This window comes from Mercenaria mercenaria, chromosome 16 (assembly GCF_021730395.1).
Source record: "Mercenaria mercenaria strain notata chromosome 16, MADL_Memer_1, whole genome shotgun sequence".
In the NCBI taxonomy this organism is placed as follows: Eukaryota; Metazoa; Mollusca; class Bivalvia; order Venerida; family Veneridae; genus Mercenaria; species Mercenaria mercenaria.
The window spans coordinates 53,356,797-53,384,527 of record NC_069376.1 but is presented as its reverse complement, the minus strand read 5'-3'; the positions used below and the strand labels follow the sequence as shown (position 1 = coordinate 53,384,527).

Genomic DNA, 27,731 nt, shown 5'->3' with positions numbered 1-27,731 from the left:
ATTAGTACTGATTGGGTTGGTTATTTCATTAATAGCTAGGTTGGTTATATTTTTGTATAATGTAGACCTGAACCAAAAGAGGGATGAATGCATTCATATTTGGTTAGATGAGTTGAAAAAGGCTCTGGTAACCCACCTGTGAACCAATACAAGATGGCATCAACAGAATCTACCGTCAAATGCTACTAAACAACACCAACTTCCAGACTTGAACATGAACATAGTGGACTGTTAAAAAGACTACACCAAACACTCAATTTAGTATCTGAGTCAAAGAGACAATACTGGATCGGCTTAATGTACCAACATAAACATTCTATCAAGATGAGACAATATGCCCTGAAGTGAACCAAATATAAATCACCTCGGAACAAAGTCATAAACTTGCCTCATATTACTGAAGTTGTACTAAAGAAGTAGTCAATTATCTCTAGCCATTTATGACTTGTAACTATAATACTTGGGCAGCACTCAAGGTATATAAGGATACTTTTAGCTAAAAAGTATTGTCTATAATACACTATTTCTATAAAAGAAGAATTAATCATTCTGACAGACACAGAGATTGTGGATTATATAATTAAATATTTCATAACAATTGTGCTGAACAATATGGAGAGCCAGTCCAGCTCTATAACAAGGGCATCAAGTCCAGGATTCCAGAACCATTTCTTTTTGTATATGTTTGGGGAGCGTATGCCAAACCCAAGGCACCTCTGCACCTTTGCACTAATGGAAAACTTCAGTGGTGCATTCAATGCTGCTGTCTCACCCATTCACAAACCCCTACATAAGGTTTTATACTGCCTTAAGGGGTACAGACCTGAGGATGAGGGAAGGGAAGTGCTTAACATTGAAAATGCTCTTCCATGTTTACACCGGGACAACATTACAACATAGGCTGGCCAGTGCAGACTTTCAGGCAGACATACTCCACTGCCTTTATGTGCATGATCTCCAACCGCGGAATGACAGACACATGCATCACCAACCTTTAGCAGTTCATACCTGGATCTTAACAGCTTGGACTAATTCTGAAAATTTGCAAGGAGAACAAATTGTATCCATTTAATTCATCAGGGCAATTCAGTAGAAACAGATAAAGACATCAACAAAAACTTAATACACTTTAACTTCCGAAAACCGAACGACCTCCGGACCAGCCTAAAAGTTCGGTTTTTGGAAGATTCCGGAATTCAGAAGTTTGAAAGTTTGTAGGCAAAGTGGACGTGGTGCACAAGAATTATATTTTCTTTCACATAGGATAAAGGAGATTATTATCCTTTTTTAATTTTACAATTACACATAAAGAAATTAATAAATAAATAAATTAATTAATCAATTACAAACATTAAGGATAATAAATACATAAATAACAAATATAAAAAGAAACAACATAACTTTAATAACAGCATTAACGCAAACATTTTCCACTTACATTATACTCTCTTTGGAGTCCCGAGTTCGTCAACATTAAATTTTAATTTATGTTGATAATGCATAGTCAATGTAACTATATCGTTTAAAACATCTATCTTTCTTCGCTCAAGCATTAAGAAAGCTTTTAACACATAAGATATTTAATTCATTACGTTTTCATAAATTGAATACAAATGAATTTAGTCGCTAATTACTTTCTTACTTTTGCATCAAATGATCATTGTGATTATATAGCGTGTCAAAATAAATGCGCGCCGCTAATAGTAAACAAAGAACATGTTGACAGCGTTTTCAGATTATCAGGTGACACTTTTATTCCAGCAAATATTTTGCTGTTCAGTTTTCGGAAGTTAATTTTAGTGTTAAAATATAAACGGTGCTTCAAAAATCGTCCGGTTTTCAGAAATTGAAAGTATATAGAAATAAAACAGAAAAAAAACAGGACCTTGAGTTTCGTGCGATTTTCAAAGGTTTCCGGTTTTCAGAAGGTCCGGTTTTCGGAAGTTACACTGTACCAATAAAATTCTTGGCTATTATTAGTGCAAGAACTTGTGTGTACAAAATTAAATTCTTGGCTTAGCAACGATACTAATGTAAAATAAATTTAGTGCAGGAACTTATCTGACATTAACAATTCTAGATAAAGTGCAGGAATGACTGCATGTACAAATGTATCCAGCATTTTTATTCATAAGATTCTAGAGCAACACCAGGAACTGATGTATGAATTAATATATTGTTTTCATCTTAGTTTTGTTGTTTTCATTTCTTGTTATACAGTATGAATTATATTGTCTTATAAATCACTGATTATATTCACAGTGTATAGACTCTCTGTATGCTCAACCGGAAGTCGCCAAAAACTAGGCGTTCAGAAATCAAAACACAAATTTTTGTTGTCGCGGATGGCTTGGTTTTTATTGTTTATTTCGTTAATATTGCATGAAGTAAGTGTAGTTTTAATCTTCGCATTGTTTAAGAGCTACTGTTTACGTAGATACCAAACACTCCTATTAAAACTCTTAATATACTTCATTTCAAGTCAAATCACGTGTGGGTATTTGTTGGATTTTGTAATGAAACTATCAATTCTTTGAAATATATGTATCTTGAGCTTTTGCAAAGAATTGAAACCTTTGCTACTTCGTAGGTAAATATTTTACGCATCGATAAATACTAGCATGGCTTAATGGTAACGAATGCGTTTTTAGGAAAATGTGTTTTTCTGAGACATATATGCCGATTACACTGTCCCACTAGTCGATACATTACTGGCCTACTAATCGCAATTTCTAAAATCCGGACTGAACGCTTATTCAAAAAACTGTACGCCTATTCAAAACTTCTTTTCATTCATATATTTCAATAATCTGACTTTGTTTTATGGATAACCAACAGTTAAAAGGTAATAGTTACAATTTCTTTCATTTTCATAACAGTCATGAACCAGTTAATGTTATTACTGCAGTTTCGAATCCACTTTTCGTAAAGATTAGTGTTTATTAGTAAGTAATTATCAAATTAATTTAGTCTAGCGCGGCACAATCGCGCGACTAATTCAATTTGGTAAATGCGTACTAATAAACTCTAACCTGCATAGTGTTTGAAATTATTTTTTGTAATAATGACTAGATTCTTTTCACATAAATCACTAACGTATCATTCATATAATCGTTACGTGGCACAACTCAGTGTTTGATCCATTTCCGGCATCTCGGAGACTTGTTCGGACTTTACCTCAGGAACTTTATCATAATTCACAGAAGAAACAGCTGCATGCCGTCGGCGCGTATATTGGTAATTTCTGTTTATTTTAATATCCGGCTCCAAATCACCGCTGATATCAGTCAAAATCAAGCAGATTGAAGCTAATATCTAGTTATTTTTCTTTTGCATTAATAAATATTGCAGTAATCACTACAAATCAAACTGAAAATGACCTGGCTCCTAATGTTAACATCAGTTGTTCTAGGCGTATTAAACTAACCACTGTCTTTGAAGATAGATGAGCGGACTCATTTTGGACACTTTGATTGTACAAAGTTTTCATGTAGACAGCGCGTTTGTCTGTTGGCGGAGCTTAAACTCAAAAAATAATTTTAAGTACAACACCCTGAGTGACCTTCACCTTGGGTATAATGGGCAGTCCCTGCATAAAAAGGCTTTGTTTGCACAATGTTTATGTGAAGTTACAGTAAGGTATAAGCAAAAGTAAAAAAAAAAAAAAAAAAAAAAAAGATGTGACAGAAAAAAAGGTTGCCGAAAAACTTAACTTTAACCGAAACCGGGGTGAGTAGAATAGCACCGCTATCCCCCGAATAGTCAAGCTGAAAATACAAAGAAAAAAACAACAAAAAGTGTCCTGTCAAGCTGAGCGGAATAAATAATATTTTTCTCGTAGGTTAACGGAAACACGTACACAGATTCTATTTCTTGTCCAAGACAAGGACATCGTTGGTGAAACAGACCAATAAATACTGTTTCACTGTCGCAAGTAAAATACAATACAAAACTTATATTTATAAATTCAATAAGTACAGTGTATAGAGCCTACAAGCCCAAACACGTAGTCATTTCTTTATCGAATAGGCGTACAGTGTTTTGGCGAATAGTGGAACAGTTTTATATAAAGTTTTGCTATTAGGCGGTCAGTGCATAATTCAGATGCATGTTGAATTAAACAATATTTAAACTATTCATGATTGTAAATTCATATTTGTAGGTATAAACTCATTTGCATGGATTTATAATTTAACATTCAGAAGCGGTTCTGACACGTATTTCACTCGCAGTTCCTAAATAATGGGCATTTTTAGCCTGAATGCATCGTCTTTTGCTTTGACCTGCTGGGTTTTGAGTGAAAATACGTTTTAATTTCATGTGTTAATGTCTATTTAACGGCAGTTTGTTGCAGAGACATTTATCATACATTGAAAAAAATATACAACAAGAATATTTATTTCAAATAGCCAAAGAAAAACATAAAAATACTCACTACCGATAGCTTCCAAAAATTTGAAAAACGAAAGTGAACACCTAGTTATTGGCGACTTCTGTTTGGGCGTACAGAGAGTCTATACACTGTGATATTGTCTTATCACTACTAAATTTCGCATATTTATGTATTTTTTAAAAAAATCAATTTTATATTGAGGTATTTTTGTATTTATCAAATATGAAATGTTTTGAATTGTCTTGAAAAATGACAGTATACAACTGTGAATAAAAAAAGTTCAAACACATGTAGCGTGCTCACCTTATAAATTCAAGTCAACACCTGGTCTATTTTTCTGTAATTTTATTTCTGAAGTTTTCCTATGTAGCTCTTTAACATTTATAACATAAAATTTGTCTTGTTTTCAACATAATTTTTTTTTAGATGAACTGGAGAGCTGAGCAAAATGGATATATGTACCAAAGTGCTGAATCAGTACATTATTTACAGTTTATGCCTGCCGCATGCAGTCAATTTAGGGCCTAGATTTTAAATAAAGAACTAGTCAATACATTCGGATAGAAATCAAAGAAATAAGCAATGATACAAGTTTATTATGTATTTTATAATAAAATCCTGTAATAACAGACTTTCATTGGTCAACAGTCTGTGAAAATAATATTTTCTGATAAGCATGCACTAAGGTTTTGATTGTGGAATAACCAAAGTACAAGGTCAAAATCCTTACTTTCTCAAAATTCAATAATGTATTTCAAAGACTTGGATGACTTAGGTACCTTTTTATCCCTTATATGCTATTTATGTAAGAAAATAACAATCATCAGGCTGAGCATTAAAATTAAAAAAGCATGTGATGTAACCCAGTTAAAAAAACAACCATTCCAACATGGTTCGATTTGATTGTTAGTTAAACAAATCAGAATGTCAACCCTTACAGAAGAAAAAGGCCTGCTGCGTACTCTTGCTGTGTACATACAGCGTATATGATGCGTACATGATGTGTACTGAAATCAAGGGCTTTAAATAGTACGCAGGATATACACTGCACATACACCGATAGTACGTTTGTAGTACACTTTTGACATGCAAATGAGCTCTGCCGCGTACTACTTGCTGCGTACATGCTGTGGACTACATAGTACACAGGATGTACGCTGGAGGAATTTAGTATGCGGGAAATAGTATGCAGCATGTACGCGGCACATACACTTTTCACATGCAAATGAGCCTGCGGTGTACTTCCCCTGCGGCGTACATGCTGTGTACTCCTGCGCCGTACATGCTGTGTACTCCTGTGGTGTACATGCTGTGTACTCCTGGCCCGAGTCCTGCGGCGTACATGCTGTGTACTCCTGCTGCATACATGCTGTGTACTCATGTGGCGAAACTGCTGTGATAATGTAAATTCCTTACCCCACCAACTTTCGTATGCAAATGCTGATCATTTGGACAGAAAAAAACAGAAGAAAGATAAGTGGCATGCATCAATAAGTATTTATCCTTACCAAAATAATGTAGACTGATGTTATCAAATAAATTAGTATGCTTGTCTTCATCCACTTTTCAATGAAATAAATCAATTTTTGTAGCATGTAATTTGGTAAACATTTGAAGAAAATGGCGTAACTGCATCAAGGGGAAACAACTTTAATGCAACTAAATATAAGTGTTATGATTTATTATAGACGATGTGTGCGTAGTATGTATTTATTTTGATTAAAATCCATCTGAGAACAATCAAGGACTGGAATTATATAAGCATTTATACACTTTTACGTCCGTAAAAAGTAGCGCACCAAAAAATTTTGGATTGATTTTTTCCAATGGGGCGAGCGCAATTAGCCAAAAACATTCTGAAAATATACGAGCGGCAAATCCGATGAACAACTTTTTAATTTGGTGAGGCCTTAATGAGTTAACATAATGAGCATTAAAGCCTTTATAAAACATGATAGAATGGTGTTTTGCTTAAGAGTATTCAAATAACAGTGAGAGCTATTAATTCTTCTCAATCCGGCGCTGTTGAGGCACTATCTTGGTAATTATTTCATGTATTACAAAATGTAATGCAACGAAGTTCAAATAAGGCTTTTCAATTATCCAAGTTAGAAAGCTCCAGGATTAATTCAAAATGAAAATGAATATATTTTTACACTGCATGCAAGGTGCAGCTCGATCAGAAATCATGTACAAATCCTTCCTGCATGAAGTGTACTTCAGACTTTTACCTACATAAATTCAAAGTATAAACACCAAAAGAAATTGAACAAGTCCCTCCCTCATATATGAAGTTTACTTCAGACTTTAACTTATAAAAAAAAAACTAAGTATAAATGCCAAAAGAAATTGTACAAGTCTTTCCTGCGTATATGAAGTGTACTGCACAAATTTCAAAGTGTCTGCGGTGTACATGCAGTGTACTATTTTCTTGTACAAGTCTCTCCTGCGTACATGCAGTGTACTCCTTAAATTTTCAGAGTCTGTGCTGCGTACTTGAAGTGTACTAGTGACCTCCTGCATACATGCTGTGTACTCGTCCAAACAGTACGCGGCATGCGGTGTATGTAAAATGTACTCCTCTGGCGTACTACTGTGTTCGCGGCATATACACAGCAAATACGCAGCATGTACGCCACAGAGGCTTGCTTCTGTAAGGGAAGTTCTGTATATTCTGCGATAAACAACTTTTGACACACAGAACGGTAAGAGATCATTACGATGTCAATAATGACGTCAAATTGCCACATGACGTCCGGTTCATTGATACACAGATCACTGAAGCCCACTTTAATGTATATCTAAATATTTCTATGAACATGTAAGAAAGAAAATAAGCAAGGCCTTCTTGTGGTTTATTGTTCAGATGCTTAGATGTTTAACCACTTGTGGTTTAACTCCTGCGCATCTGAACTCTGAACTGTGATAAATCAGGCGACAAACCACAAGAAGGCCTTGATTATTTGTTAAATAAATCAATGAAAACACTTTTTAACTGATTTAAATATTCATGAACTGTTTCTAAATATATAAAATCTTGATAAGCATTAAATATATTTGAGCCGTGCCATGAGAAAACCAACATAGTGGCTTTGCAATCAGCATGGATCCAGACCAGCCTGCGCATCCATGCAGTCTGGTCAGGATCCATGCTATTCGCGAACAGTTTCTCTAATTGCTATAGGCTTTGAAAGCGAACAGCATGGATCCTGACCAGACTGCGCGGATGTGCAGGCTGGTCTGGATCCATGCTGGTCGCAAAGCCACTATGTTGGTTTTCCCATGGCGCGGCTCATTTAGCAGTTGTATCTGTTCTGTGGTTCAATAAGGTAGCAACAACTGTTTAGCCTGAAAGACAATATACAATTGAAATCATGTATATTATTACAAAAGAAAACATTTAACTGGCTGTATCGAAACAAAAGATTGTAATCAAAAACCTTAGAAAAACGAATGAAAATTTTGGGTTGGATAGTCTCCAGCCATAATGTGGGCGTCATGTGACACAGCAAATGTTGTAGGCCACATTCAATTTAGTTGATATGTGTAAATGGAAACTTTCGTTTTAGTTGTGTCGTTTTTTATTGAGGTTTCATATAGATAATAATCTCTGCTATTTCAAAATATAGCAAACTTCAATTCTTATGAAAAAAAAAGAGTTATTAGAACAATTCTATCTCATAATCTGCATAAGACTTAATATCATTACCTAATCAACAAAAGGTGGAAACTTCTGAAATACAGGAATAAACAAAACAGATGCTTGATTAGTATATTAAAATATGGATACGAAAGACTGACATATGTGTAAAATATAAATAAAGCAGAATTTACGAGTCAAGAATAACAGCTACTGGAAAAATGAATCAAAAAGAAGAGGCTGCCTTGAAAAAATGTTCTGAACGGATAAAGAAGGATTTTGATCCGAACTACCCCTCTCTTTACTCGCTGTATGCAAATGATGTTATAACCCACGATGATATGGAAAACATCATGGTAAGTTCAATCAATAATTCACTTAATACTTTGACTGTCCTTTAGAGCACTGTTATCTAATTTGCATCGGTCAAAAACTCTAAAGATAAAGACTGCCTGATCAATTCAAATTTGTTTGTAACTATTCAATCTTTGTAGTAGCATATATAATTGTGATTGACATTTTGCTGCAAAAATACAACAGTAACCTGATTAACATTCATCACTTGTGTATGTCATATATTATCTGGAGCACTATTATAAGTACTACCATGGTATGTGCATTTTTTCACTGTCCATCAGTTTGTCTAAAATGAGAAGACCTGAATTTCAGTTACAAGTTTGGTTATGAATAAATGTCTTATTTCAATGTTTAAGCAGGTAAATTGTATATGTCAACCCACACAAGATGTCTAGATCAATTATAATGTAATGCCTATAGTCCAAGACAACAATTTCTAATAGAAATATATCTACCTATTTAGGCTATGGGATCAAGAGAAACCAAAGCCACAAAGTTACTGACAATTTTACCAAGAAGAGGACCTAATGCTTTCACTTCATTTCGCAATTTTCTCAAGAAAGAATATGACTGGCTTGCCAAAGCCCTGGACTCTGCATTTCAACATCAAACAAAAAAGTCATCAGATGATGAAACACACAAGAATCTAGTACAAGTTGTCAACAAAGAACTTGTTCCTCTTGTATTCTCTGGACACTTTAGTTATGCTGACCACCGGGACCATATATCACAAACCATAACAAAAGTTGGATATCTAACAACTATGCTAGAGCAAAAGGTGTACAAGGCATTAGGTTTGTCTCAAAATCCTGGGAGCAAGGTATCATTAGAAAAACTTATAGAAGCAAAGCTTAAAGAAGACAGATCTGTTGAAGCTCTGACAACAGAAATACAGACGCTGAAAAAGCGACTGAAACAGGAAGAGAAACTGAAAAAAGAGATAGAAGGATTAAAAAGTTCTATTGAAAACATGAAGAAAAAGCTAAAGGAAAATCAAAAGGTGATAAAAGACAGTAAGAATGAAAGCAGACTTCTGAAAAAGAAGAATGAGAAACTAATAAAAGAAATGGAAGTTTTAGAAAGGGAAAATCAACATATGAAGAAAGAACTTGGCTCTTTTAAATCTGGATGTGAAATCAAGGAGTTATTCTAAGAGAAAATAAGACTTAGATGACAGCTATCACACGGTCGTCACTGCCATGTTAAATGTTCTATTAGAATTTCGGTAAAACTGAACTTTCAGATTCTTTGGTTATAGCAGTTTTTGACTGATGTAATCCAGAAAAATGTGGTTTCATTCTAGTTTTTGTTGTATTTGCCTTAAGCTCAGCTTAGAGCAAACTGTTATAGGGCAGCTTATTTCTTTTCATGTGCAGTTGTGGCCAAATAGGCCCATGTTAAAAATATTATGAAGTACAATATTGTTTTGTAATAAATGTTATTTTGAAAACAATACATGATATTGCATAACTTCCTGTGAACATGGATTTTGGCACTGGACTTCGGTGTTGTTTCTGGTATCCAAATTCTGACCTACCTTTAAATTCTATGAAATAGATTGCATGACAAACATTGGCCCACATAAAGAGTACCCTGTGCTCATGTGAGTTAAGAAGTAAGACTAGAATCTTTGAAAGCATAGCAAATGCTCAAAGACAGCCACTCACATTTGTAGTGGAACGATACAGATGGTATACTTCAAATACTAACCAACAAGTTTTATTTTACTGATGAAAACATTTCATAAGTGAGAGAAGAGAGAAGTTGTACATACTGATTATTCAACAGTCTAGAAAAGAGCTGATTAACATATCTTTACTTGGCATATATGATTTACATGTAATATGGCTGATATTTTGAAGCAGTTTCCCTGGAAACGCTTGCTATAAATGCTGTCATTTTGAACAATTTACATCTATAAATTAATGTTTAAATTTATACACTACTTTCTGAACAAGAACAAGAATACCATCCTGCTCCCAGATAACTGGTTGAAACAGTTTCAGATCTTTCACATCAAAAGTCAAAAAGAGTGAATTGCTGTCAATTCACTATATATCAGTTACATTCTTCTACTCTTTCCAATTTCAACCAATCTTGCATTCAACAACATAAGACCTAATTCAAAAAGTTTCATGATAAGCATAGTCTCTAACTTGTGAAAGAAGAATTATGTTAAAACAGGAGGACCATCATGCCACTAGATCACTCACCTGAACAGTTTTGGTAGAGGGCCACACAAGAAAAATATACGAAATTATTTTAAAATAGGACAGGGTATTCTGACAAGAATTTTAATGTTTTCATTAAATAAATATGGGTAGGAAATATGTGTGTGGTGGTGGGGGGTGAGGCAGGTTAATGAGATTATTTGAAGGAATATGTTAGAGGATCACATAAAGAACATTGCTATTATTTTGAAACTGAGATGGCAATTTCAGAGAAAATTTTCAAAGCTTTCCATACTGCATATAGGAAAACTAGCCTTTCCCCTGGCAGCCATTGATTTAACAAAAAATGTATTTATTAGCAAATGAAAAAGTAGCATATAAACAATAACAAAAAAAACATAACAACTATCTTTTCTATCTACTGTACTCACTATCTTTGTCTAGCTGATCTTGTTTAGATGTCAACTGTTTAATCATAACATCAACCTGACAGTACTGGGACTCAAACCTGGACACCTGGCAGATGTGCTGCTCTCTCTCATTAGCCTGAATCTTCTCCTGACGTTCTGACTCCCGCACCTTCTTTTCTAATGAATAATTAGCTAACTGAAATTTTCAAAATTTCATAGATGTCATACAGTCAAAATTCTGTAATTGGTTGCCAACATTTGATTTGACTGAAGTACATTGATCTGTAACGTGCTGTGTCAGCATACTTGCATAACAAGCAATGTATGTTTTTGATCCATGTGTCCATCCAAGACACATGTTATTTCAGAAATGATTTCCTGAATTACATCTTCGTAATTAGTGATACGGTTTCAGCTCTTTTGAATTCTATCTGCCAATATACAAGTGACTCTGAAATGCTGTTAGAATTATATTGTTTTATGTGTTTTACCATTACTTCGAGTCACTTTTAAACAGTATAGGTCATTTAAATGTGGAGGACGACTTCATGTACATGTCTAGACATTATTTTAGGCACAGCAAGGAGAGGAACATGAGTACCTGTATAGAACCACCAATGTCAGCTAGATAGCTTCATCCCACGACATTTTTACTGACATCAAAACCCACAGTTGTGACCAGAAGGTGATTTGAATTCAGCCACTATAACCACTGTGCCACACAGGTCACATACCAATTGTCTGTAAGATTTATATGCCATTTAACAACATAATAAATCACTTACCTGAAGTCTTCTAATTTCATCCTTCAAAGCTTCTTTCTCCTTTTCAGCCATCTTTCTGTACACTTGCTGCTGAGACTAATTCAAAAAGGTGACAAACAAGCTTTAATTTCTTTTACAGTATGGTTAAAAAAAGTAATATTTACTGTAGAGTAACACAATCAATGTGTTCAACAGAAAATGTAAAAATACCATAATACACTCTTTCAGTATCTTAATAGTATACCAGTATAATATTTTCAACAGTAAAAAAGTTTTGTTGGAATCCCATTAAAAAGAATGTATTCCAGGCACGTGTCCAGGTGGGGGGCCAGGGGGCCCGGGCCCCCCCAGCTGGCTGCCTAGTTACGATTTTTATTACTATGGGCCCCTCAATTAACAAATTTATACACCAGAGCAACTGGCTTGATTTGACAGCAATACACAGGCTAAAGAGCCATAAAACCGTGTCCGGTAGTGGAAATTAGCCCCAGGCATGTCACAGGTAAAAGTTTATCTGTGCATGCTTCATTGATTGCTTGATCGGTACATGTACTTGATTGGGTAGTGGAGAAACTATTATGTTTTTCACTCTTTGGAAGTGTTATAAAATGATCAGAACATTGTTGGTTTTGTTAAGTAAATCTTAAAATGAATCTGAAAATTGAAACATTATGATGGTTGAATTTTGTTTCTACATTAAGGCACATTCCCCAAATTTATTAAATTGATAGATATTTATCCTATCTTTTTATTTTACAACAATTATGAATTTGAAACTACTGTATCAATTTTACTCTTTTGGGTCTAATAACCTTACTTAAAAACTCTCATAGTTTTAAAAGTAGTTTCTCAGTAAATCTCACAAAACGCATCTAAAACTCGTTACTTATGAAGGGGTTTATACATAAAAATACCATTTAATATGTGCTGTGATGTTATAGTTTGTACAGTCAAAGAAGTATAAAATACACATCTATTTATTTTTATAGATCTTTGGTATAGTTAAGAGTTCATTGTCATTTGAAATCTATGATGTAAATAGTAATTGTCATAATACTTCGTTTGTTTTGTTGGAAATCTAAAAACATTTAGCCATTTTGCAAATAGGATACCGTTAATAATTAGACTAGCCACTAGTTTCTATGATTTTTTTCTCTTTTTTATGTTCATAGAGACAAAAGCCAGTCTATTCTAGAGATTTTCTAAGAGGACTGATGTTAAAATTGTAATATTGGACATAGTATATAGACTGGCTCAGTTCACTACATGAAATCATAAAAATGTGGAAAAAAATTATCATAGTCTAGGAGCTAGTCTTCTTAATAATCATCTTAAAACTTCAACATTTTTTTCAACTGGGTATCATACAGAAAAATAAGTCCATACACTGTGACTGTACAATCAAACATATATTGAAAAAAGCTTGATGAAATGATTAAAAAGTAGACTTTTCCTTAAATATATGATACATTCATGCATCCTTAAAGGTGTTTCAGGTAGCAGGAAAATGCATCTATTCATGTGCCATATTAAAAAAATTTCGCAATCGGGAGGGGATACCCCTCCAGAACCCACCCCAGGTTGGGCCCCCCCCAGCAAACAAATCCTGCACACGGGCCTGTATTCTGTGCCAAATATTTTTTGCACTGGACCAATCAACCAGATGACCACATTATCGACCCTAAGATGACTCCTATATAAACTTCCAGTGTAATAACTTAAATATTGCAATATTTTTATGGGATATGGAATCAAACCAACATACAGCATCCACTTGGCAGTCTCTCATCTTTTCCTCCAGCTGTCTTCTAGTCTCCCTAAGTTCTGCTTCATGTCTCTCATTGAGATTTGCTATCTTGTGACACTCTTGGTCCTGTACATAAATAGCACAAATAAAATTTCAACTTTATTCTTTTTGTATATATTTTAAATACTATACCTGAAAGGGTTCGGAATACGGAAATAAATGTCTTATTTCTTATATACATATCACCTATTATTAATAACAGAAAAATAAACAAGAGGACCATGATGGTCCTGAATCGCTCACCTCTTCCCACATGACCCAGTTTTGAGTATGACGTCGTTTTTTCTATTATTTGACACAGTGACGTAGTTTTTGAGCTCATGTGACCCAGTTTTGAACTTGACCTAGATATTATCAAGATAAAAATTCTGACCAATTTTCATGAAGATCCATTGAAAAATATGGTCTCTAGAAAGGTCACAAGGTTTTTCTATTATTTGACCTATTGAACTAGTTTTCAAAGGTACGTGACCCTGTTTTGAACTTTACCTAGATATCATCAAGGTGAACATTCTCACTAATTTTCATGAAGATCTCATGAAAAATATGGCCTCTAGAGAGGTCACAAGGTTTTTCTATTTTTATACCTACTGGCCTAGTTTTTGACCGCACGTGACCCAGTTTCGAAACTGACCTAGATATCATCAAGGTGAACATTCAGATCAATTTTCATGAAGATCCATTGAAAAATATGGCCTCTAGAGAGGTCAAAAGATTTTTCTAATTTTAGACCTACTGACCTAGTTTTTGACCGCAGTTGACCCAGTTTCAAACTTGACCTAGATATCATCAAGATGAACATTCAGACCAACTTTCATACAGATCCCATGAAAAGTATGGCCTCTAGAGAGGTCACAAGGTTTTTTATTATTTGACCTACTGACCTACTTTTTAAGGCTTGTGACCCAGTTTCAAACTTGACCTAGATATCATCAAGGTGAACATTCTGACCAATTTTCATGAAGATCCATTCAACGGTATGGCCTCTAGAGAGGTCACAAGGTTTTTCTATTTCAAGACCAACTGACCTAGTTTTTGATCGCAGTTGACCCAGTTTCAAACTTGACCTATATATCATCAAGATAAACATTCAGACCAACTTTCATACAGATCCCATGAAAAATATGGCCTCTAGAGAGGTCACAACATTTTTTCATTATTTGACCTACTGACCTACTTTTTGAAGGCATGTGACCCATTTTCTAGACTGACCTAGATATCATCAAGATGAACATTCTGGCCAATTTTTATGGAGATCCATTCACAAGTATGGCCTCTAGAGAGGTCACAAGGTTTTTCTATTTTTAGACCTACTGACCTAGTTTTTGACCGCACATGACCCTGTTTCAAACTTGATCTAGATATCATCAAGATGAACATTCAGACCAACTTTCATACAGATCCCATGAAAAATATGGCCTTTAGAGAGGTCACAAGGTTTTTCTATTATTTGACCTACTGACCTAGTTTTTGATAACACGTGACCCACTTTCGAACTTGACCTAGATATCATCAAGATAAACACTCAGACCAACTTTCATACAGATCCCATGAAAAATATGGCCTCTAGAGAGGTCACAAGGTTTTTCTATTATTTGACCTACTGACCTAGTTTTTGATGGCACGTAACCCACTTTCAAACTTGACCTAGATATCATCAAGGTGAACATTCTGACCAATTTTCATGAAGATCTCATGAAATATATGGCCTCTAGAGAGGTCACAAGGTTTTTCTATTTTTAGACCTACTGACCTAGTTTTTGACCGCACGTGACCCAGTTTCGAACTTGATCTAGATATCATCAAGATAAACATTCAGACCAACTTTCATACAGATCCCATGAAAAATATGGCCTTTAAAGAGGTCACATGGTTTTTTCTATTATTTGACCTACTGACCTAGTTTTTGAGGGCACGTGACCCAGTTTCAAACTTGACCTAGATATCATCAAGGTGAACGCTCTGACCAATTTTCATGAAGATCTCATGAAAAATATGGCCTCTAGAGAGGTCACAAGGTTTTTCTATTTTTCGACCTACTGACCTAGTTTTTGATGGCACGTAACCCAGTTTCGAACTTGACCTAGATATCATCAAGGTTAACATTCTGACAAATTTTCATGAAGATCTTGTGAAATATATGCCTTCTAGAGAGGTCACAAGGTTTTTCTATTTTTAGACCTACTGACCTACTTATTGGCCGCACGTGATCCAGTTTCAAACTTGACATAGAATTTACCAAGATGAACATTCTGACCCATTTTCATAAAGATCCCATGAAAACTGTGACCTCTAGAGATGTCACAAGGAAAAGTTTACGCACGGACGAAGCACGGATGCACGGACGACGCGCGATCATAAAAGCTCACCTTGTCACTTTGTGACAGGTGAGCTAAAAATATACAGAACATTTAAAATTTGGTGTTCAAGCGTGAAAGGTATTGTTTTTATAAAATGACCTTACATTCATGTAATTTTTTTTTCTTCAATTCATGTCTTTACATCATTTTAACTCCGATGTAACACCTATTTTGTAGTTCTATACATATGAAAAATATATCAATTTTTTTTCATTGTATTTACCAGATATGTTTTGCAATTGTTTTTCAATATTTCATTCCAAAAAATATCTTTAATCCATCATAATGCTAATTCTGTACGGATTTTAATGCAATCCATGTTACAATCTGGAAAAAGTTTTGTGGAAATTTGCATATCTTACATAAAATGCACATTGAAACATACAATACCATGCTGGCTTTATCATTTGTATTACTAAAACAAAAGCATGTAAAAATGTTAGCAAAGTAGCCTAAATACTGACACTTATAATATTCACAAACAGAACTGCTATCAAATTTATAATGGTATACCCTCTGTTTAACACATCTCCCACAAGCAAAAACCTCTCTATAAAGGCAGATATTTTAACCACTCTGCACAGGCTGATTTTTTACACCTTTCTACACAGGCAGGTATTTACACCTCCCTACACTGGCAGATTTTTTCATCTCTCTACAAACACCTGTACTTTACACCTAGATATACAGGCAGATATTTTGCACCTCTCTACATTTATAAGCAGATATTTCGCACCTCTCTACATAAGCAGATATTTTGCACCTCTCTACATGCAGATATTTCACACTGCTCTACATACTGTAATCATTAATATGCACCACTCTACATAGGTCAATATTTTACACCTCTCTACAAAGGCAGATATTTTACACCTCTCTATAAAGGCAGGTATTTTACATCTCTTTACAAACATGGGTACTTTACACCTTTCTGATTCATGTGGGGAACTTGGCAGTTACTTGCAGAAAACAGGTTTGTACTGGTACAGAATCCAGTAACACTGGTTAGGTTAAGTGCCCGCCGTTACATGACTGAAATACTGTTGAAAAAATGGCATTAAACCCAAAATAAACAAACAAATTACACCTTTCTACACAGGTAGATAGTTTACATCTTTCTACATTGACAGATATTTTACATCTCCCTACATAGCAGATATTTTTCACCTATCTGTGTAGGCAGACACTTTAAACCTCTCTTCACAGGCAGATAGTAACACCTCTCTACATAAGCAGATATTTTACATCTCTCTACATAGGCAGATATTTTACACCTATCTATAATGGTAGATATTTTCCTTCTTTCTTTCCAAAGTTCTTGGAGATTCAACCTTTCCTTCAGAGTGTTATTTGCGTGGGGGAGGTTGAACTGTACTGTGAAAGACCTGCAATATGAAGTACTTTAAACCAGTCTTACACTCACCAGTTTCCAGCCCATATTAAATCTTTCATTGAGTAGCTTTTCTATTTTCTTCTCATTCTCAGCAGAAAGTTCCCTTCTCATTTTTAGTTCTTCGATGATTTCGTAGGTCAAAGAACAGAATCTCATCTTGTCTGCACTGGTAAATACTGCAGCTGCAGCTATGAACAAAAGACGTTTTGATGTAAAACAGACTGAATTGTTTGGGAAATACTACTTCTAAAACAGAGATATTACTGCCCACGCATGTAGTTTCAGTCCTTACCCGATAAATCCAAAGGAGAGTGGAATTAAACTGAGGTCTCTAAAATCCTTTGCACAGGCACATTGTCATTTGTCATCAAGCATACAAAAGAGATGAAAAAGTTCTACAACTATCACTATTAAAAGGCTATTAATACCCCAAGATGCCACTTTGAGGAAGAGAAAGTAAGATCAGTGCTCCAGATAAGCTGCATATTTGACGCTCAGGAAATACTACATTATGCACATGAATTGATTTATTATATTTGCAGACAATTTAAACCAGTGCTTCAGAATATACACAAAACACGAAAAATGAAAGCAACTGTACTTTCAAATTATCGGCTGATTTTCATTTTTGGAAGTTTTTTGACGCCTACCCAGACTATTCAAATGCAGAACTTTGTATTCCTGAAAAAGCAGTAAACTAGTCCTGACCAAGCAGTTGTTTAGTTTTATTGCAATATGCAAGCATCTATGTGTTACTTACTTTAAAAAAGATTTTGGTATGAAATATTTATGGCTTTAAATAAAAAAATGTGCAAATACTGAAAACTCCCCTTGACTCAGAAAAGCATATTCCAGCAAAGCTTTTGTCCATTATATTGTAACGGGAAAAACGACTGATACTCGGTCCTGTTCCTAACGTCCGTTCGGCTACGACGGCAGACGACAATTTCCGTATACTTACTGAGGGTCGAGCGAAATTTAATAAAGGGAGAAATAAATAAGCTATATGTTTAATGAATAAATATATTTAATTACAATAGCTAAAATTTAGTCAGGTTAGTAATATTAGTTTAAATGTTAATCTGATTTAATAGATCTAATCAAATGTTCTGGTAAAGTCTGTGTGATATCCGTATTTTATCTAAACTTATATTTACATTGCTGCTGGTCGGCTCCTGTATGGTTCTCTGATCCTCCAGGGAAATGTTAATTATAATATTACGTTAGTATTGTTAACTTTATAATGATTTATTAAAGAAATTTGATGACTGTAATTTTGGGTGGTCCTGGCCGAAAATAGAAAGTGAAAAGCTGGCGTTCCGGGTGCGCATGCAGTTTTATATGTTCCGCGCCATAATACTTCGATTCCAAGGCTGAAAGCGGTAATTTAACCGTCCATCCAATCAGAATCCCGGATTCCACCGAAATGGCTATTTTCAACCAATCAGAAACTCTGCGGAATTTCCCTTTCTGTGTAACTATATCCGCCACTCCAGATGAGCAAGAAATAGTCTTCCCTTGGGCTTACTATAATGTTCTTAATCTTACGCCGGGTAAAAAGGACTGCTACCATTTATAAGTCACAATATAAACTATAAATGATTGGCGATACAGTATGGTAGAGTTTTTACCAATAACAGGAAATATGACGACAATGTTTACAAGTGAATGTGGCGCCGACAGTCAAACAAAATGTGTCAGTTTTTCAAAGTAAATACTTGTGAGATTCCTGAATAACTGAATATTCTGCATCTTATTTAGGTAAGCAGTCGATGCATTCATTCGTTTGTCATTGACATATAGTTTAGAAAGTTCAGTTATACATAAAACAGCTTTCGTTTTGGTGAAATGTCATACATTTTCACGACCCGGAAGAAGCTGCAATAATGAGGTTCTCGTATGAAACAATGAACGTCTATACGTTTTTGAATGATAAAATGTTGAATAATATACATGTATGAATGATTAGCTTAAACCTTGACAAATTAGTTGTCACAAGAGTACCTCATATTACAATATTGTGGAGGATATATATGGCAATTTTTTAAGAAATAAAAGGATGATTCATTTGGAGTAAAAATTTGAAAGACGGACATTTTTATTTCCATGGCTAGATCTGAGTAACACAATTTCATCTTATATTTACAATTTGTAAAGCAAACAAAGTTAAAAACTTATGGGCCAACTGAAAATGTGAAGCAGATAACACAATTTGAGAACTTTATCTGATCTTTGACCTCTTAAGTGTTACCTTCACCATGGTCTACTGACCTCGGCTGTACACTCTACAGTTATCTGATGAGATTAACAATTTGGATTTCTCAGTGCTGGTTTAAAACATATGGAGTTGGCACTGGGCAGTAATTTAAGCTATCTAATCTTTGACTTTTCAAGTGACCTAGATCTTTGACTAAGTGACCAGAGTCATACATTATACCTGTCATCTTGATGAGATAAACCACTGATGCCAGTTTTATGAAAATCTTCCAAATGTTAAGCCATTTAACCTTTGACCTTCAACTGTAACTTTGATCTTGGTCTTAGTGACTTGGGTCATGCACTGTGCATGTTGTCTAGATGCCAGTTTTATGAAGTTTGTCTCAGTAGATAAGAATTTGTGAAACATACACAAAATTATGCTGTCTTTGACCTTGGAGTGTGATGTTGACTGTCCATTCGCTTTGAATGTAGTGGCACAAGTAATGCCCTCTACAAGTACATCTGATGAGGAAAACAACTGATGCCAGTTTGAAGAGAATCTTCAAAGAGGTTTTGTCAATATAGACACAATGTTAATCTATCTGACATTTGTCCTCCAAGTCTGACATTAACCTCAGACACACTAACCTTCATTGTGTGTGGCACAATTTGTCATACGAGATAAACGGTTGCAAATTCTATTTTCTGCTCTGTTCATCCCTATGAATATCTTCCCAGTGACTTAAGCAGATATGGAGCTGAGATAGACGACATGCCTGACTCTAATATAGACCCATATACCTACTATCTAGATTGTATGGCAGATGTAGTAAGAACTTTCCCTGATCAGTGTAAAGTAAAAAGTTATCTTTACTATGACATTTTGACAAAAGCCTGCATAACAGAGTATGTTGTGTTGCTTCATTTTTTTCTCACAAATCAAAATATGTAACTTCTAAGTAACTAATTAGTAAGTTGCATAAATTTTCTATTTCTAAACTGGCAGGAGATTTAAAGTCACTTGAAATACCTAGTTCTTATGCAAACAATCCTTTTTAATGCAACACAACTTTCAGAGGTGCCTAGAGAGCTTCCTCTGTCTGTTATAAGTTTTGTTATTGACAATATTACCAGAGCTTGTTGCATCTCCTTTACTGCCAGCTGTTCCCTCCATGCTGCAGTTACTGAAATAAATCACATTCACAATTACAGAAATTTACAACAGACATGTCATGAAAGTACAATATAACCTAGAGCTGCCGATGACACGTTCTGAAAGTTCACTAGTAGACATTTTTGACTAATAATGACTACTGGTTTCCCAGTAGTTTCCGGACCCAAGTAGTTTTCCGGACCTTTTACATTTCGTGCTGTATAGACTTTACGCCGTCCTTAAGCATCTGGGTAACAATATCATATCATCTAGACCTTTGTTACCTCTACATAGCAGCGAAAACCTAGCATTACCGGACTTACTTATTATTTGAATATCCCGGTTGTTTTAACTTACTTCGATGTAATGCTTACACAAGAGATTGTCAATTGCGGGGGAATTCCAGTTACAGTGCGCATGCGCAGAAATTGAGGTCCCTTGAAGGTAAACATCAGTCCATTTATCCTCCATTTACAGACGATACAGTAAAAACATTCCAATAGTAATAAAATAAAACAATGAAAGTCAGAAAAAATCGACCTATTCATTATACTACGGCATTAAATTATCGATTAAAAATAGGAACCAAAATAGACAGGGATTTACCTACGATACTGTCTATCAATCAAATGTTTAGCAGCAGTGTCCATGCCCGAGTGGTCAGGGCGTTAGACTAGGTACCAATTTTGAGACCGGTCTTGTTCTTTTTTGTTTTTTTGTTTTTTAAAAAGCTGTTAATTATATTAAAAGTTCTTTATTTTCTTTTTGTAATATTAGGCCCTACCAGTCTGCTAAATATGTCCTGTCATTTTAGCGTGACGTTGCAAACGTCATTCAAACGTAATTATACGTAACTGTAATGAGCGTATTATAAATCTAGTATTTGATAAATTCATGAAATATACTTTTCAAATCGTCATCACGCCTTAGAATTATGTTTTAATTTTGAATATATATAACGAAATCGAAAATGTTTGCTTTTACAGAAAAGTTACAACTGTTACAAAGAAAGGTCCGGAAAACTACTCGGACTAACTGAGATATTAATGGAATTAATTGCCCCGTTTGAGGCCTCATCTACTGTTGTGTTGTGAACACAAGTGTAATACGAATTCTGCATGGTGTAACAGAAGAACATAGCTTTTTTCTATGAAAATTTTGTTTCTTCTATGTTTTGTTTGAAAGCTACTGGCAAAAAATGGCGATTTCGGTCCGGAAACTACTGGGAAACCAGTAGAGATAATAACATCTGCCTTATCATAAACAAAAGAAACTTATAATATATAGCATTATACATGAAAATTATTTCCCACCAAATATATTTGTTGTCCCTTACAGAAGCAAGCCTCTGTGGCGTACATGCTGCGTATTTGCTGTGTATATGCCGCAAACACAGTAGTACGCCAGAGGAGTACATTTTATATACACCGCATGCCGCGTACATGCCACGTACTATTTCGACGAGTACACAGCATGTACGCAGGAGGTCACTAGTACACTTCAAGTACGCAGCACAGACTCTGAAAATTTAAGGAGTACACTGCATGTACGCAGGAGGGACTTGTACAAGAAAGTAGTACACTGCATGTACACCGCAGATACTTTGAAATTTGTGCAGTACACTTCATATAGACTTGTACAATTTCTTTTGGCATTTAAACTTAGTTTTTTTTTTTATAAGTTAGTCTGAAGTAAACTTCATATACGCGGGAGGGACTTGTTCATTTTCTTTTGGTGTTTTTACTTTGAATTTTTTTAGGTAAAAGTCTGAAGTACACTTCATGCAGGAAGGATTTGTACATTTTTTTGTTTTTGTTTTGGAAGCAAGAACTTGATTTCCGAGTAACTTTTATCTTAATAGCATAGAATAGTTCAGATTACCGGTATTCTGAACAATGAAAATTTGCCAAACTATTTGCAATGTTCATTTGTGAAGCTTACATCTTAGTGATTTCTGAGCTGCACCTTGCATGCAGTGTAAAAATATATTCTTTTTCATTTTGAATTAATCCTGGAGCTTTCTAACTTGGATAATTGAAAAGCCTTATTTGAACTTCGTTGCATTACATTTTGTAATACATGAAATAATTACCAAGATAATGCCTCAACAGCGCCCGAATGAGAAGAATTAATAGCTCTCACTGTTATTTGAATACTCTTAAGCAAAACACCATTCTATCATGTTTTATAAAGGCTTTAATGCTCATTATGTTAACTCATTAAGGCCTCACCAAATTAAAAAGTTGTTCATCGGATTTGCCGCTCGTATATTTTCAGAACGTTTTTGGCTAATTGTGCTCGCCCCATTGGAAAAAATCAATCCAAAATATTTTAGTGTGCTACTTTTTACGGACGTAAAAGTGTATAAATGCTTATACAATGTATAATTCCAGTCCTAGATTGTTCTCAGATGGATTTTAATCAAAATAAATACATACTACGCACACATCGTCTATAATAAATCATAACACTTATATTTAGTTTCATTAAAGTTGTTTCCCCTTGATGCAGTTACGCCATTTTCTTCAAATGTTTACCAAATTACATGCTACAAAAATTGATTTATTTCATTGAAAAGTGGATGAAGAAAAGCATACTAATTTATTTGATAACATCAATCTACATTATTTTTGTAAGGGTAAATACTTATTGATGCATGTCACTTATCTTTTTTCTGTTTTTTTCTGTCCAAATGATCAGCATTTGCATACGAAAGTTGGTGGGGTAAGGAATTTACATTATCACAGCAGTTTCGCCACAAGAGTACACAGCATGTATGCAGCAGGAGTACACAGCATGTACGCCGCAGGACTCAGGCCAGGAGTACACAGTATGTACGCCGCAGGAGTACACAGCATGTACGCCGCAGGGGTAGTACACCGCAGGCTCATTTGCATGTGAAAAGTGTATGTGCCGCATACATGCTGCGTACTATTTCCCGCATACTAAATTCCTCCAGCGTACATCCTGTGTACTATGTAGTCCACAGCATGTACGCAGCAAGTAGTACGCGGCAGAGCTCATTTGCATGTCAAAAGTGTACTACAAACGTACTATCAGTGTATGTGCGGTGTATATCCTGCGTACTATTTAAAGCCCTTGATTTCAGTACACATCATGTACGCATCATATATGCTGTATGTACACAGCAAGAGTACGCGGCAGGCCTTTTTCTTCTGTAAGGGGTTATATTGATTTTTCTTTTCATGATTTGTATCCAAGTACAAATTTTAAATGTGTCTTCTAAAAAATGTAAGTTTATTGATTTTATGGGATGGAAAAAGATGAATTTATCTGATAGGCAAATCATGTAATATATACATCCAGAACACCATTGGTTATTTATATCATGCCACTCTTCAAATTTTCTTGGGATGTATAAATTGAATTTAGATTTATAATTTACTAGTAAGGTAAAATGCTACTTTTAATTGCTGCCTTAAAGCGCATTAAATTTTATATATTTTCTTCATGTGTTGTGAGTTTCAGTCTCGTTTCAATGTCTGAGAGGGTCCATAAAGATACAGCTCAGAATGGACTTCTGCAGCCAATTTTATGCTACATGTAAATGCAGTAAAGTTTTAAGACCCGACATAACATGGAACATAAAAAAATGTAAATTGAATATCAATAAAATTATGAGTTATGTCAGGTCTTATATATTTAGGACTATGCTTTGGGTAGTTCACTTGTTACTAACAGTCAAATTTGATGTTCAAAATTATTTCAACTGTTTCTGTCTTTTTGTGATGTAAACTTTGGTGCACAGTATACTTTGACTCTATTGTCCGAATACGGGCTGTACAACTTCCGGTTCATGAAAAAGAGATCTAAAACATGCTGCAGGGTGAGGTTTGTTTTCTTGCATATATTATTTTTTTATATAACGTTTGTCGAACAAAACACAGACACTTGGGGGTCAGAACCTGTCCCCCCTCCCAATCCGCCCCTGCCAACCTTCAACCAATATAATTTCGCTTTTTAAATCAAACTGAGCACATGTCTCGATCATACAACAACTTCTGTTACCATTTCAATATGTTTTAAAAATCTCCCATATACTATCATTGATAGAGTATGGGAATTTTTCAAACATGTTGAAATGGCAACAGAAGTCGTTGGATGATCAAGACATGTGCTCAGTTTGTTTTAAAAAACAAAAATATATTGACTGAGGGTTGTCAGGGGCGGCATGGGAGGGGGAGGGGTTCTGACCCCCAAGTGTCTGTGGAACAAAACTCTAGCATTTTTCTCTTTGATGTAGCGAAACAGTTGCAAAAAACTGATCGTACCGGGATAACTACAGAAGAAGTCAGTGTTTGCTTTTTGACAGTCAGCCTTTAAACTTGTATTTTTATTTTAGTTGTGACGGTAGAATGCAGTTAAGTGGTCCCCGGAAGTTTACAATACGCATGCACAGCAAGTCGGGGTGTGGGGCAAAGTCAGGGTGTGGGGTCAGCAGTCCACAAATAGATTCACAATTCTAAAAGTAAAGCTACTCAATTTTAAACTGCTAGTCTAATGTATTATTACTATAGGGACCACTACTGGTAAAGTGCAAGTGCTTGTTGTGACTACCCTGATGGTTGTGTCCACCTTCATCAGTCTGCACTTTCAATAAATACTATAGGCTTACTCTCTCATTATTCTTATGGTCTATGCCATACCTGTCAAGACACACGCATTGCGCGTGTCACACGCATTTCGGCCCTAGATCACGCTCACATGCCTACTATTCAAGGTCACACGCATTTTAAAGAAATAAAGCAATCAATTGTTTTTTCGTAGAAAATTATTGAATTAAACATGCGAGGCGACGTTGACACAGTGTTTTCATACCGTTTAATACAGCTTTTACATTCACTGGTGCAACGTGTTATTTCTACCGCATGAATAAACATCACAAAAAGCATGGAGGTAATATAGAGATGGAGTGCGGACAAAAGCACTTCAAAGGTACACTGTGCGGCACCGTGGCTTTGTTATCCTCTGATAAGTACCTGTCAATTAGTAGTAATTAGGTGTTAATTGCATATCATGTTGTTCCTTAGGGAGTTTATTGAGTGAGACCCGATGAACAGCCGGAATAGTCCGATAATGGGATCGGGATGTTTCGATATTTTCCGTTTAGTAACTCTACCTGACACTTCAAATACACATTGTGCATCGTTTTGGAAATATTGACATCTTGGCAATTAAAGTTGACGAAATACACGCATTTTCATGTCATCCACGGTCGTGCAATTATAATTGATTTACATCGAATTTACTCTTTTTGGAAGGACTTTATTGTAAGTGTTACTTATGGCAAATAATGGTTACAAAAACTAAGATTTTGAAGGGAGTGATTCTGACAAAGACCATATTGTCCATTGAACACCCAAACGATAGAGAAATGATTATTGCGAACATGTAAAATGCGACTTTGAATGGTGGCACTATTCGTGTGCCAATTTGAAAGCTGAAACTATACCAGAAGGTCCCTGGATATGTCCAGAATGTAAAGACAAGAAATTTCACTTTAGGCCTAAAAAAAAAAAATTCTTTGTTTCCGGTAACATGCTAAAAAAAAATAGGGTAGGTAGGTCGGAAATTTTTTTTTTTGGAAAATTGTTTTATTAAGGGAGACTTTCCGGAAATTATTTTTGTGTCAAAAAATGATTCCAGATAATGGGGTTATGTCTTTAGAGCATCTGTAAGTTGATTTCTAACATCACTGGTCATGTTTAAAGCATAAAAAGTGCAGTTTTGCAACTTTTTGTTAAAAAGTTGAAAAATATATTCTCAAAAGCCATAAAAACATTTAGGGTCGGGCCAAATATTTAGGGTAGGTCGGGATACCGGAAACAAACAATTTTTTTTTTTACGCCTTACAATAAAAGAGATAATATAACATAATATTACTAACCTACAAATCCAATTTTAGCAGTCACAGAGCGTATATGGATATTAAAACATGTCCTGTCAATATGCTTGACGTACATTCTAGGCGAATAAGTGAAATGCAAGGCACATGTTTTTCAAAAAAAAAAAAATAAAAAAATAAAAAAATAAAATAAAAATCAGGTGCATCTTTGCGACAAAATTGTAGAAAAATGTTCCACTTTTAACAGTGAGATTTGACACCAGCTTCAAATCTGCAAAATAAATTAAATAATCGAATAAATAAATAGATATATAGATAAATACACAAAGAAGGGGTTTGGTAACTCGATTTGCGGATATATTTCGATTCATGGAAGTAATGAAGGAAAAAATCTACTGGAAATATTGTTAAGTCAAACGGCTCACAAATAATTTGCGCGATCGTGAAATGATTTCAGTCGTGGTCGCGTGCATTTCCGTCAACGAGAAGATTTCAATCGCGTTCTTTTCAGTCTACGCGCAAACATTACGGACCGCCCGACATTTCACTCGCGTTATTTCAGTCTACCCAACATTTCACTCGCGTTCGTTAAATTTCAGTGAAGGAAGTTCGAGATACAAATGAACTAAAGCAGTTCGTTTGGTTCTTTCACGTGCCCAATGTAAAGCATTGATCGGGAAGAATTTTAAAAACTCGTGGCCTCTGTGAACCTTAGCTATGCTATGCCTATGGACTAAAAGCCCTGCTAAACATCAAATCCCTACATGCAACAGCGAGGTCAAATAATTCTCGGACGAACAGTTAAATGGAGGTGACAAACAGCATTACCTGAATGGAATTTGATTCACTGAAGATACAGAGACATATTAATTAACAGGAAAATCCACATATTTCAGCAAAAATAAATTCGTCTGCACATCCGGGCAACTTGATACTGTTTGTACCAATTATTTTCGACCCCAATTATTCGTTCAAAAATCTTTCGTTATACATATATACACGTTGTCAACATACTTATATATTCTCATAAAGAACTACCAAAGAAAAAGAAAAAGAGTTCTTAACTTTTGCTGCTATTTTTTGTTTGGTTGCATTCTATGTTTCCAAAAGATCTTCTTACAGATTTTATATAAGATTAAGTTTTTCACGTCTTTTCTACCTAGCATGTGATAATAATATACTGAAACGCGGTAAAGATGCTGTTGAGAAAGGGTACAA

The 27,731-nt window shown here is 35.0% G+C and overlaps 2 protein-coding genes across 3 annotated transcripts in view; one reads left to right on the top strand and one right to left on the bottom strand.

Annotated features, from left to right (window-relative positions):
• The window catches only part of LOC123540543 (repetitive organellar protein-like), a 326,476-nt gene extending 299,026 nt beyond the window's left edge, over nt 1–27,450 (bottom strand). For both annotated transcript variants that reach the window (XM_045325637.2, XM_045325638.2), the window contains exons 1-6: nt 27,342–27,450; nt 20,626–20,678; nt 17,326–17,483; nt 13,501–13,608; nt 11,757–11,831; nt 10,993–11,167 (exon numbers count right to left, since the gene is read on the bottom strand). In XM_045325637.2, the coding sequence (XP_045181572.2) occupies nt 10,993–11,167; nt 11,757–11,831; nt 13,501–13,608; nt 17,326–17,483; nt 20,626–20,668 (559 nt within the window). In that variant the 5' untranslated portion in view covers nt 20,669–20,678; nt 27,342–27,450. The remainder of the gene's footprint in view (nt 1–10,992; nt 11,168–11,756; nt 11,832–13,500; nt 13,609–17,325; nt 17,484–20,625; nt 20,679–27,341) is intronic.
• On the top strand, nt 7,891–9,845 carry LOC123540555 (uncharacterized). Its single transcript, XM_045325657.2, has 2 exons — nt 7,891–8,389; nt 8,854–9,845. The coding sequence occupies exons 1-2, from the start codon at nt 8,255–8,257 to the stop codon at nt 9,541–9,543; spliced, it is 825 nt and encodes a 274-aa protein (XP_045181592.1). The 5' UTR covers nt 7,891–8,254; the 3' UTR covers nt 9,544–9,845.
• Nucleotides 27,451–27,731: the final 281 nt, after the last annotated feature.

Bases quoted from the DNA above. Each gene is read 5' to 3' on its own strand.
- LOC123540555 (XM_045325657.2), top strand. From the start codon at position 8,255: ATGAATCAAAAAGAAGAGGCTGCCTTGAAAAAATGTTCTGAACGGATA. The intron at 8,390-8,853 runs GTAAGTTCAATC...CTACCTATTTAG, and splicing joins ATGATATGGAAAACATCATG to GCTATGGGATCAAGAGAAAC.